Source organism: Centruroides vittatus, unplaced genomic scaffold (assembly GCF_030686945.1).
Source record: "Centruroides vittatus isolate TY-2023 unplaced genomic scaffold, ASM3068694v2 contig_466, whole genome shotgun sequence".
In the NCBI taxonomy this organism is placed as follows: domain Eukaryota; kingdom Metazoa; phylum Arthropoda; class Arachnida; order Scorpiones; family Buthidae; genus Centruroides; species Centruroides vittatus.
The window spans coordinates 2,066,188-2,081,000 of NW_027122260.1; the positions used below are offsets into that span (position 1 = coordinate 2,066,188).

Here is a 14,813-nt window from a genome sequence, read left to right on the forward strand (position 1 = left end):
ATTTTATTCCAATCTTTAATATTTATATACTGTACATGAAATTTATAAAGCTTTGAACATTTAAGTAATTTTACTAAATAAAGAAATAAGAATTTTTAAAACTAAAAAAGTTTTCTTAAAAAAAAAAAAAAAAACTATAACAAATCATATCATTCATAAACTAAGGTACAGTACTTACTTTTTCACCACTGGAATAAAAGAAGTATTTCAATTTTACTATGTTACAATGGTCCAACCTTCTCATAATTTGAAGTTCACGGTTCTAAAACAAAAATATTTTTGAAAATAAAAAAATTGTTCTAAAATTTGATGTTAATAATACTGATATATTTGTTACTGCATATACAGTCAAATCGCGATAAGTTGACACCCAGATAACTCGACACCCTCGGTTAAGTAGTCACTTTTCTGTGGTCCCGGCCGACTTACATAGGCATTAATGTTAGAAAACTCTGCTTTACTCGACAGCACTGGATAAGTCTACATACTTTTGCCGTCCCACACTCCGATAAGTCGACACCCCTCCTGAAAAAATGAATTCACTCCACACGTGTGATGCAAACTCATTTTTTTCAGGAGGGGGGAGTCAATTTATTTATTAATATATAATTAATATATTTAATAATATAATAATACATTAATATTATTAATATATATACATATTAATAAAAATGTCTTAACATTTTATGAATTTTTGTGTGTAAAATAATAACAAATAAACAAAAAGAAAATATACAATCTACATCAACGTCACACCAGAATCCAATTTTTTATTTTCTCACGCTAGAGCAGCGTTTCTTAAAGTGGGCGATAATGCCCCCTTATGGGCGGTGAGTAAATCTAGGGGGCGCTGGAGGCAGGGTACTGAACGATGACCAAAAGCAAAAGTTGGGGTCACTGACAGCTGTTCCCTTTCCTCTGTTAAACGAATAAGAAAAAACATTGCGTTTAATGGTTTCCAGATGTTGAGAACAATGTACGGTAAGGGCACAAAGTGTGAGATTCATAGAAAAGTTTTCCTAAGAATATTCTCAATCCTTTCTCACATAAGAGAAAATGAGTTAGGGGGCATTGGGTGTAACTTTATGGAACAAAGGGGGCGGTGAATCGAAAAAGGTTGAGAATCGCTGCGCTAGAGGCATTAACCTCAGATGTTACTTGCCAACAATTGACAATTGTGAAGATGATGTTTTCAAGGTGTTCATGATTACTGAAAAAGAAAGTCGAGACAGTTAAGTGCTCAAAACAAACAACACTAAACGAATTTTTCAGTTTATCATCTACAGAATAATTGTAAATGGAGAACACAATGTTTTGTAAGTCTATGCTACTGTATAAAGCACTATTGTATTTTATTAACTGTAGTTTTGTGGGTTTTTTTCCAACTTTGCTTTAGTCAACACATCGGATAACTTGACACATTTCCACTTCCCCTTGGGGTGTCGACTTATGCGGAGTCAATTGTATATATATATATATCTCGCTCATAAATTATTTATATACTGTGTGCACACATGTGCATGTTTTTTATTTTTATTTTATTAATAAGGCTTGAAGTGCATATATATTTTAACTAAATCTACAATCTATAGTTCAGATAATTTTGGTTTTGTGTTTTGAAGACAATAAATAGCTTTTTATGACTTCAAGTTTTAGATAATTTTATTAAAAAATTAATAGTATTGTTGTCTTATGAATTATTTTAAATATTGATATTATACAAATATTAGTAAGAATTTTTATTCTTTTCTTTATATCAAATTGTCATAATCTAACTAATTTGTTTATATTTTAATAACAGCTTTCATTAAGGTTTCAGGTATACTATAAATCATTCCCTATAAATTTTAGTTAACATAATAAGTTTACGAAATTTGAGATATAAATAAATTTAATAGGTAATATAAAATTCAGTAGTTCTTCACATAACTTGATGCATTCTTCTTATCAGTATGCCTTACTTATTACTATGCCTCATCCAATACATAGCTTTATTCCATATGGTTTCTGTATAGCTAGAAATCTCATAAATGGCTAATATTCTTTCATATTATTTATAACTTATTAATACAGATGATCAATATACATGAAATATTATTATTTGCACTGCCTTTTCTCTCTAAATTAACCATGACTTGAAGTAAGATAGCCAGATATGATCTTAGCCTAATAGTCATTGAGTTATCATAGTTTATTTTATTTAAATTTATATAAAATATACTACCTAACTTTCTAAAATTACAACAGATCTACATTTAAAATCAAGAAAGATCATCAAACTTTAAACACACAGAAAATTTGTCCAGACACACATCACATAATTCTTTGAAGAATGACTTTCTTGGCTAGTCTGATAAGTTAAATTAGAAGTATAATGTAATGAATAGAAAAGCATATTATTATAAGACTTTTAAAATGATTATTACGTTCTAACTTTAGAACTTTAAAGAAAATATAAATATATAAAATGAAATTAATTGTATGAATATTCAGATAAATAAAAAAGAAAAATCAAACAACAATGGGAATGCAAAGAAAAGACAGTTGGTAAAGTTTATATATACATCATGGGATTCAAAGACTTAAATGATGTAGTGAATTGACATAGCATGGTTTACTTTGAACTGTTGTTATCCTGAATGAGTGTCATTCTGAATAACAATAATCCAAAAGATGCATTGCCAATAACAATGACTCTTGTCATTGTTTATTATAGCATAGGACTATTAGTATCATAAAAATGATTACAACTGTATAACTATTATGACTGATTACAGTATTTTCTTATCTAATGTAAATTTTTTTTTCTGACATAGTCCAATTATTATACATATATTGTAGACTGTTCTTTATTTTTTCTTTTTATTTATTTATTTTCTTTGCAGGAATAGTTTGATAAATAAATCTGTATCAAATTCTTATAATTATTATTAAGTAATTTCAAAAATTTAACTCTTTCATAAAAACAAAAACTTCAATTTATAGAAATCTTCCATTTTTTAATAAAGTTTTTAATAGTATGAATATTTTAATGGAAAACAATTTTAATATGTACTTTAAGAAATATTGATTACATTTTTATTTATATAATCCACATGGATTACATACAATCATTTTAAAAAGTAATGCAAATGTTAGGCTCAAAGACTGAAATCGCTCATTGAGCAAAGAAAGAAAATAAAAAAAAAAAAACACGACCACAAAGTGAAATTTGTGTCATAGCATTTGTAAAAACAACCACGATGCATTGTGGCTAACTCAAAACTACCACAAAGCAAAATTTGTGTCATGGCTTTCATGATATTTGATGATGATGTATTCTGGTTAGGTTAGGTTACTGAGACAGGTTGAAATTGGTTCAAATGTTTTAGTTATAGTGCCTGATGTTGATTGGGGACGTACAGCTCCCAGAAATGTTTTAGCTGTTGTTATGAGCATTAATCCATCATGTCTCTATCAGTTAAGAAACAAGGGTCTTCTTGATCAACTTTATGCTCCTAATGAATTTTCAATTTCTGACAGTAACTTTATGAACATTCAGGACGTACCCTCAATTTCACACTTTGCTCAGCATCCATGTTAACATCTGGAAGTAAGCAAGAATTTATAATGTGTCACTGTAAAAGATACCGTATTGATAAAAAATGCAAATCTCTCTTAAAGAACATAAAATGCAACTCAAAATGTCACGGTAATAGTTCTTGTAAAAATAAATAACTCTGAAACATTCTTGATTCTCATAAAAAAGACTGATTTATTAATAAAAGTTCCTGACAAAGTAATTATTTTTAGTAAATTAGTTGTTAGAAAACATTACATATTGAGCACTGCAACAGATTTTCACAAATGATTACATGTTGTTGAAAAGAAACCAAGTAACCTAACCAACCTAACCAGAATGCCTCATGGACAAATATCATGAAAGCCACAACACGAATTTCACTTTATGACTGTTTTGAATTAGCCACAACACATGGCTGTTTTTTTTGCTCAATGAGCAATTTCAGTCTTTGAGCCTAACACAAACATATAATGCTGATTTATTATAGTTTATAATCAGATTTATCATTAAATCCTAATTATACTATTTCTTGTTGCTTCTAAAATAACAATGTCCTAGTCTTAAAAAGTAATATTCTAATATGAAAAAACATAATAATAAAATATTTTCATGTAAAAGTATGATATATAATAATACCAGTAGCATCTGTCTTTCTAATTTTACTAAATTTTAGAAAATTCTTCAATAAATTATTTTGTTTAAAGTACATATTTTATCTTAATTGTTCTTGGAAACTTCTTGTTTTAGAAACTACAGTTTTTACATGCAAGTATGGTAATATTTTCTGCTCTAATTATTATTTTAGAAGAAAACAATAGTTCTTCATAGCTATAGTTGTTATAGCTATAGTTGTTATAGCTATGAAATGTAATAATATAATAATGTGAAAGTAATAGAAAAAAAGCAAAATAATAATTCATGATAATGAGATAAAATTAATATGAAATGAAATATTTCACAATTTATTATAATAATCTTTAAAATAACAGTAATTAGAATAATGCTATTTATTTTAATTAACAAATAACAAAATTATGAAATTCATTAAAATTGTTGCATTATTTAATATTTCTTAATACAGTTTTATTGTTATACTTTATACTCACACCAAGTAATAGTAGTAAAAACGTGCACAGTGAAAATTTATTTTTACTACTATTTAATATTTACTTCAATGTCAAGTAATGAAATTTTAGAAGTATACCTTAAACCTCTTGTCTTGCAATACTTTCTTAATTGCCACCATTTCCCCTGTTTCCAATAAACGAGCTTGATATACAACTCCAAAAGATCCATTGCCAATAACTTTGGTATCAGTATAAGATACTTCTTGTGGTCTATCAGGACCTTGTCCAGGAGTGGCAACAACTGTTGTAACCTTACTTCCATCCTTACCTGATAATAAATACACAGAAAATTCTACTTATTATAAAATTAAATTAATGTAAATATTTAAAAAAATGCAATTAATGAAATATTAATTTATTTTTTATAAATTTTATTTAATCAAACATGGATTTACTTTCAATAATAAAATCTTATTAACTAATGTGAGAGAAAATAAAAATTATATAAGAATATAAGTTTCTATATACTAAAATTCTTGCTATGTAGTATATAATATTGTTTATTTGATGATGGCATTATTTTATTACTATTAACTGATTACAAAGTTAAATGCATTGAAGTTAATTGTGTTTTCTTTGAGAGAACAATGTTGTGTATGATGCAAGTAAATAAATGTTTCACAGAATTAATTTTTTAAACATATGGCAATTTTATACATCAATATGATCCATCAAATATTTTAAGATTTTTTTAAATTTTAAATAATTATACATGAAAATATTTTTAAGGCAAGCAAAGAAATAATATTACTTGTTCTACATTTTATTACTCTTAGCGAGTTTTAACATTTTTATCCAAGATTCTTTTTATTCCAATTATCCAAATTATAATTTATAATGCAGAGACTGAAGAAAAGAAATTGCTGAATAACAAATTAAAGACCACCTTTTGGAAACCAGTACAATATTTTGTCACTTAAACAAGACTCACTTGTTAGCTGTCAATGAACTTGGAGTTATTTATATGACAAAAACATTAAAAATATAGTAATCTTCAAAATTATTTGTCATAGAATGTCTGATGATGAGAAGAAAAACATGTAAATAAATAGAAAAAAAAGTAATTTTAAAAAATTTTCAACTTAAAAGATCTGAAGACTGGAAGATTTATTTGTCCAAAATGAAATTCTTATTCTTGCTATACAAAGCCAAACAACCACCGGGTTATGCCGGGCTACTTTTCTGCAATTATATATAATCGTGGAAAGGTAGCCTGATGTTATCTGATGTTTGTTTGGCTTTACAAATGTATTGGGTTTCATGATGTCAGTTTAAGTTTTTCTATGATACAAATTTATTTAAACTTTTATCATTCATTACAAATTTTCAAAATTTACAAGTTCATATTGTTCAATTACAGTATGAATACTATTTATTTTTTAAAAACACTAAGAACAAATGTAATTTTTAAAAATCAATTTCTATATATTTTTATTTTTTTATAACTTTGATCTATTTTTAAAAAAATTATATTAAAATAGACTGATGACATCATGTGATATGACCTTTCATTTTAAATATATAATCTTTAGATTGTCCACTGTATTTTATTTCTATGACAAAGGGCTATGTTGAAACAGTAAAGGTATATCAAAATTAAGAATTAATGCACAATCCTATCTTTTATTGAAAATATTTTATGCTATTTAGTGATAATTATTCTTAGATATTTAAAAATTTCATAGAAAAACACATTATATATATAAATTCCAAACTGTTGTCAGAATGAGCATCTTATTAGCATTTAATTATATCTTCAAACTTATTATATATGTTATGGACAAAGTGATTAATCGGGCATTATGAATGATGACCAAAAAGGGCACGCAGCGTGATAAATTATTGAAATTTATTACAATGCCCAATTTTGTTGGTCATTATTCATAATGCCCATATTAATCACTTTGTCCACAACATATATTGACATAATAGTAAATAAGATCAGTATATAGCAGAGGTGGACAAGTAAGAGTTCAGTGGGAGCCAAAATGTAGGTTTTGCAAAATGCATGAGAGCTGCAGTTCTGTACTGTCGTGGCAGATAGTATGGTAAGGCAGGGAAGGATAGGGTGTCCCCATCTGGGTCGAGAACTTGTTTTAAAAGAATAGATTTGAAATGTCAATTTAATTTATTGCACCAACTTGAAAATAAATTACTAAATATCACATATATATAATTACATATTTTCACAAAATTGTGGAAATAAAATTGTAAAAAAAATAATAAAAAGCAGAAATTAACACTTTCAGCAAGAGCCGCATATAACTCAAAAAGAGCCGCATTTGCCCATGTCTGATATATAACAAGCAAGTCAGTCTTGCTCAAGTGAAAAAATATTGGACTGATTTCCCAAAGGTAATTTTTTTATTTGTTATGCAGCAATTTCTTTTCTTCAATCTCTGATAATTTAGCATTATAAATTATAATTTGGATAATTGGAATAAAAAATGTTAAAAACTCATCAAGACAAACTATAATATATATACTGTATATATATATAATATCAATTGAAATTTATTTATAACAGAATAATTACTATATAAATCTAATCTATAAAATAAAAATGCTATATAAATTTGTGTTATATAGGGTGCATTTACTTCTGAGCTAATAGTGCTACTTCTGAACACCGGAAGTGACATCATTATCATGTATATTCGTGCTTACATGTCCAGTTCAAAAGTAAACGCAAACACTAACAAGAAATGTGGCGGTTCCTGAAAATAATATTGTCAAAAGCTGCTATTTTAAATGTTACATTACAAACAGAACTACTCGATTCCGAATTGGATGAGGATGATCTTATTGTGGATATAATTGTATATAAAATGAAAGAAGAAAAAAGAAAAGTAATGACAAATAAAAAAGATAGAAACTTTTATTGAAGAGACTGTACCTTTTTATAATCCAACCAATTTTAAACAGCACCTTAGACTTACAAAAGAATCTTTTGAAAGTCTCCTTTAAAAAATAAGCCCAATTTTAGACACAGAAAAATTACTTCCTCTGGAAGACAACCTGTGTCTCCTCAAAAGTAGCTTTTATGCTGCCTGTAGACATTGTATAAACAAACCTGAATGATTCTTGATTTGCCAAAGTAATATATGAGATTAGATGCAGTATATAAGTGAACAGCATATTATACATATATATAATACATATTTAATGCAATTGTTTTACCCAGTGAATAGATGTGATGTTACTCTTTCATGGTGTAACTAAACTGAGTTCAAAATCAACAAATAATTGACATTAAATACAAAACATTTTTTTCCCTTTCTTTTCTCTAAGGGTCATTTTAATATGTCTAGACAGACTGCATGTAATATAAATAAGGTAGTTAATTCTCTCTTAGTGTTAAATGAAAATGAAAAAATAATCTCTTGGCCATCAGTAGGATGGCCAAGAGATTATTTTGGCCATTTTGGAATAAATCTCTTGGCCAGAGTAGGATGATGTAAAAATAACAGAATTCTTTATACCCAATCTGGTTTTCCTGGAATTAGAGACTGTATTGATGAAAAGCATACGGCTATTAAGACATCAACTGAAGAAGCATCAGCTTATTTCAATAGAAATAAGTATTACTTTGTCATCATATTAGTTTGTAATGAGAGAATGGTATTCAAATGATACAATTTCTTGAGAAGTCATTTTCCATATATAAGTGAAAATTCATTCAAGTATACAAAGTTATGTAAGTTAAGTTAAGTTGGATTATTATTAATTCCGTTCATTTCTTTACGATTTATTTAATGCTCTGAACATAATACTTGAAGATTCCAAACACATGTAAAGTAAACTTCACTTTTAATTATAAACAATGAATTGAACTTAATTTTTTTCACATTAACTCTCTGATTTTTTTTATGAAAAAAATCATCTAAAGCTATTAAATGTTATAATAAAAAAAGATCATTGTAAACATTTCATACAACAAATAACTGAAATTTATCAATAAAAATATTTTCTGCTGAATATTTTTCCAAAAGTAATTTCATTTTCATTTCTTTGTACAGAAAGTAATTTTTTCAGCAGAGCAGCCATATTGAATTAGCACAAAGCTCAACAGCAAACTAGCTAGCACTCTGAGCTTACTAATTCTGTTAAAAATAAGGTCACACAACTAAATGCCAATGAGCATGATGCTCAGATACAAACATACAGGTTGAGCATGCTGACAGTAAAATTAGCTCAGAAGTAAATGCACCCATAGTATTAAAAAATGTATTATATTAATAATAATATTTATGGATAAATTTTCATAAATATTTTCATGTATATATTTTTGTAATTGTACATCATAAAATTTATTTTATCACATCAATTTAAAATAAGTCTTCTAATCAAAATCAGAAATTCTGGAGTGAGAAATGAACTGTCAAAACCAAAACCTTTTTACCAGTATTGAACTAAACAAAACTTCCAAACGTTTTTGGCCTTCACCAAGGCCTGCTTCAGGTGCTGAACTAAACTGGCTTCCTACTTGGACCGTTAGAACAATACTGTTTGATTTTAAGCATTGTATATATCCCATTTCATCCATCTGCCTGGCTCCGTTTGAATTCCTCGAACAGGTATCCCATTTAGTACAATACTGTTCAAAAGGTTTTGGTTGTGACAGTTCATTTCATATCAATTTTTATAACATCCAAAACTATTTTATGAAGAACAAATTTGTAAGGTGTAATTACAGTAATCCACTTTAGATTTTATTATAATTATTTTATTAAGGTTTTAAATATGCAATTTACCCTTTTATTTTATTTCTATCTGGGATAAAAATTTAAGTGTATTTATATACAGGCTGAGTCAAGTTCCTTGCATCCTATTCATTCCAAAAATACTGAAGTAGTCATGTATGGATAATGAAATGAACTTTTCACAATCTTTAAAATCATTTTCTAGGTCACTTAAAACAAAGCCACTTTTACCTCTAATAAATTTGAATTAATTTTTAAAAATGATTAATACCTTGAATACTAATTATGTAATGCTGATTACTTGTTCACTTTAATTAAATCCTGAAACTTAGTTAACAATTGTCAGGGAAAGCATTATTTTAATACATGTTCAAACTATTTTCTCTCAATAATATGATATAGGACATAAGTGACCTTGAAAATAATTTAAGATAAACAAAAATGTTGATCCAATTATCTATACATAACTTCCTTTGTTGTAACTACATTAACAAAATTAATAGATCTTCAGTACTTTTGGAATGAAAAGGGGACAAGGGACTTTTGACTCACCCTGTGTATGTTGTGGTTTGATTATTTGTGAAAAATTATTTATAAAGTAGTAATAATAAACTGCCAGCCAAAAGTTTTTAGAACACTTGGAACTTTTTGTTTATTCTGTTATATTTAATGCTAATTTCATTGTTATTATATAATATATTTGCTTTGAATTAAATATTTTTTTGTTCTAAAATATGACTTTGTTGAAAGAAATAAGGCAAAAGATTCTCCAGTTATCTGTTTTAGGACTCACCATAAGAAAGATAGCACTAGTAGTCAAGAAGTAGCCATGTACTATTTTCAATATATTGCATAACAAAAGTTGGAAGAAAGAAAAGTGTATTGGGAGCCCAAAAACAATACAAGAGTGAGATGCACAACGAATTAAGTGTCATGTTCTCAACAAAGTAGCAAGAGACATACTGTCAGCAGTGAAAGTATCAAACAACAACTCAAATTAGATGCTTCCTGGCACTCTATTCATTGATTTCTGGCTAACTACTTGTGAAAAAATGGAGGAGGACCTGCCATTGAAAAATAACCATAAATACTAATGTCTTAAATTTGTAAAAAACATATCAAACAACATTCCAATTTTAATTTAATTATATTTAATAATGAAAAATGTTTTAGATTGGATGATCCAGACCAGCATTTCTCAAACTTTTTGCTTACACAACTCTATATTTTAAGAAAGCACAGTAAACTGAAGTCACTGTATACTATATAATGAAACAAGCATAATTATGCATTAATGATAATAACTTCTACATGTGCTATTAAGAGTGGTTTGAGCAAATTTAGATTTGTAACAAATAACTTAAATTTCAATAATAAAAACTGAAATTTAACTAACTATTAAAAAATGTAAGACTGACAATTGTAAATAAAACTAGACTGTTACAAAATTATTTAGGAGTCTTTTTTACTTTGAAAAATTAATGACTGCTTAAATTTAAACTTAATAAATCCTTTTTTAAAATATACCTTTTAGATTGTAAGAAGCTTTTGTCAATTTCATTTTGTATATATACAAAAATAATTATTTTTTGATCCATTTGTGCCAAAATTTATTTATTTTTTTTATAATTTATTGTTATGTATGACAATAAACCTAAAAGTTTGAATAAACAAGGAAATATTTCAAAACCATTGCAACTTAAATAGCTTTATGACTATGATCTTACATAAAATGATTTTCTATTTTGATGTTAATCAAAATAGAAAATCAATTTGGTATACACACATTTTCTGATCTTAAGTTTATTACTAAATGACAATACAGTCCGCATTGATTATCCGAAACAATTTGGGACTGGTGTTGTTTGGATAACTGATCATGTACAAAAAAATATATTAACTATCCCATGTTGAAAATTTTCTCTGTTGCATGTTGATTCGCATTAAATTTTCATCAATGTTAAGCCTAACAAAATTTTTTTAAAATAATAATTGTGGCTATTGTATGGTTAAAAATTATTTCTTTATTTTGAACAAACAAAATAAATATATTGAAAAATATAAAACAAATAATAAAATAAATTTTATTTTAGAAGTTAATCTAGTATCAAAAATGTTCCTATTCAGCATGACACATGTCCTGACACACAGTCCTCAGAAAAACACCACACAAAACAAGCAAAGCTCACCACTCAGGATGGGGGAAGGTCTCATTCAAATACTGGGGCATTCGTAAGTACCTTCTCATTGTCACGCCAGTGCTGCCAGCTAAAACATGCACACCAACAAAAATAATATTGGCTTAGCCCAAGGCATAGCCAAATATTGCAGTGCCACGGCACTAGCGGAAATTTGAATTTGCTGACTGAAATGCTTTCGGTTAACTGATGTTGGTATTTGGATAATCGATGCTCTACTGTAATAATTATATGAAAAAAGTTCTTAACAGTTTTCAGTACATAATGGATGCATCTACTGTTCTTAGTTCAGTGATAAAAGTATTACAAGTATTTCTACGGAAGGTAGTATTATTTCACAATCCATTAAAATTTTAATGCAACCATAGTTTGAGAAATGCTGGTCCAGACAATATTAAATCTTATTTGAGAAAACCACAGGAATTATGGTAAGATTTCATTGTAAAGAATGCCAGCATAGAGGTAACTCCAGATTTTGGGAGTCACAAATAGTCAGGAAAATTGATAATCAATTTCATTGAAGGAAAATATAATGCGATGAAGTAACTGAATAACCTGAAACCTTTCTATCATTTTTTAAAATTCTTTTCCAAAGAGGAAATGGTTTTAGCAACAAGATAATGCTGCAATCCATACAGCTGTCATAGTCAGGCATTACTTTGAAGCGAATAAAGTTTCCATAATTAGTTGACCAGCTCATATTCCTGACTTGAACATTACAGAAAATGTTTGGCATTTAATGGAACAAAAAATATACAGACATGGACAGTTTAACACTCATAACGAAGTTAAAATGTGCAATTCAACACTGTGCTGATAATTTCAATGAAAATATTATTGTAAATCTTTATGGATCAATTCCGTCTAGGTTGTTAAATGATGTAGAGAAAAAAAAGGCAGTGTAACAAGTTATTAATTGTTAATTTAGTATGAATAATTTTGTTATCTCTAGGGAAGTAAACAGTTCTAAAAATTTTTGTCCACTTGATTTTCTATAAAATGTAATATATATATATATCAAATTCTAATGCATTTCACTTTAAAATTCTGTTGACTTTTTCATAATAATAAATTAACCCAAAAAAATTCAACTTCAAAAAATAATTTCTTCTTGAGAAACAAGTCTTCTAGAAACTTTTGGCCAGCAAGGTAAACAATGAATTCCAGTATCCAATGAATTCATTATTAGCATCCAAAAAGCAAAAGATAAAAAGAAAATAAAAAGAAATAAAAAAGCAAAACAAGTAAACATAAATAGTTAACTTGTAATGATAAATCTTTATCTTCACACTTTGAAGAAAGAATGTATTATAATTTGATTAAAATGGATTTTTGTATAATGTTAATAAATATGCATAAAGTTTAGATGGACTTTTATACAAATATACAACATGGTTCAAAACATAGTTCTGAAATATACTAATTTTAGCTGGGATATAAGTAGAAACTTTAAAAAATTCACAAATGAATTTTTTGTTTGTAAATTTTTTAAAGTTCTGAAATATTTATTATGAAGTATGATCATATGCATGAAATTAGTATAATCAGCTGTATTAATAATTGTTACACATAACAGATATAAATTGTCTTAACATCAAGGATAGAAAATAATTCTTAATTAATAGTATAATTAAATTAATTTTAATTAAATTTAAATTCAAAAATTTTATTCAACTTTTCATTTCATCTCAAAATCTAATATATGTATACACAGTATGTATTTCTTTGAAAATTTATCTATTTTTTTCCTATTGCAAATTACTGCCACTTTACTAAAATTAATCTTTCCGGAATTCTAACCTTTATTATGAATCTTTGCTATACATATCTTATTGATATGTAGTCATTTAATTCTATTTCTAAAAAATTATATATATAGACTGATTTCAAGGAAAAAGAAAATATTTTTGCTTATTTTTATCACAATTTTTCAATTTTTAGAACTATTTTCAAATAAAAATTAACAAACCAACAAAAAGAATAAATGCTGAAAAGATTTGTTCATTATAAAAAAATTACTACTGGATTACTACTATATTTGTTATTTCTCTTGTAGACAGTTTAGATTTAATGGAGTAATGTTACTGCCACAACACTTACAAAGTGCTTCATTAAATCTAAACTGTCCACAATAGAAATAACAAATATAAGTTTTTATGACTGGTTAGAAAGGAACAACATTAATTCTTTTACTAATGACTGCAAATGCCAATGACAATTTTTTAATCTGAGCTTTCACTGAAAACTGATGTTGTAGAAGTTGTGCTTAACCATAAAAATGATGTAAGTGACAATGGAATGGAAGAATGTGATGGAGAATCAAAATTTGTGAATTGGAGACCTTAATTTTGGTGTCCAATTTGTGAGAAAAGTACACCTATCCCTCGTTTTACACGGTACTTTTTTTACACGTTTTCGCTTTTACACGGTTTAAAAAATAAATGTAGAAAATAAACTGGCTATGATCAAAAGGAACAATTTTTAACTCTAATCTACATCTATATTCCAATCCACCTTAATTATATGTTATAGTTGATATTTAGGATACTAGGTGACAGTTTTATTTCAATCCGTCAAATACTAACCGATAAACCGATATAAGGTACTCCCCCATAAGCACGAAGTTGCATTCATTGCACATAGTTTTAAACCAGAAAATTTTAATTTTTCGTATTCATAAGTAACAAACGATTACATTATTTTTAATTACATTTTTTACATTACATTACATTTTACATTACACAATTACATTACATTTTTATGAATCTTTCAGATTTTATTTTTTGTTCCTTTGTACTTTGTATTTAATTAATAAAAGAATATATTTTTTTGCCTTTCAATATTTTTGTTTGATTTATGTACCTTTAAAAAATTGAAAAAAATTCATAATTAATAAACAACGAAATTATGCGTTTTTTGCATACTTTTCGATTTACACGGTTTTACATTCAAAAAGATACAAATTCGATTTACACATTTTTCTCAGGAACCTATCTTCCGTGTAAATCAAGGGATAGGTGTATTATAGTGTATTAGGGGAATAGACAATTAAATCTTTGTCTCTTCCCCTTCCATGTTGTAGGAAATTGAATTATAAGGGACATACATTATTGGATCAATTTATGTAAGTTCAAACATGTCTAAATTTTAACTGTTATTGCAAAGAGTCAAAGATTTCTCAAACATTTTCCCAAAATTATAGAGGAAGGCAATTATATAGCAG

The 14,813-nt window shown here is 27.0% G+C and overlaps 1 protein-coding gene across 4 annotated transcripts in view; it reads right to left on the reverse strand.

The window, feature by feature from the left end:
* sgg (shaggy) overlaps positions 1 to 14,813 on the reverse strand; it is a 128,933-nt gene that overhangs the window by 35,833 nt on the left and 78,287 nt on the right. For all 4 annotated transcript variants that reach the window (XM_067273217.1, XM_067273219.1, XM_067273218.1 and 1 more), the window contains 2 exons: positions 4,767 to 4,957; positions 179 to 262 (listed from right to left, as the gene is read on the reverse strand). In XM_067273217.1, the coding sequence (XP_067129318.1) occupies positions 179 to 262; positions 4,767 to 4,957 (275 nt within the window). The remainder of the gene's footprint in view (positions 1 to 178; positions 263 to 4,766; positions 4,958 to 14,813) is intronic.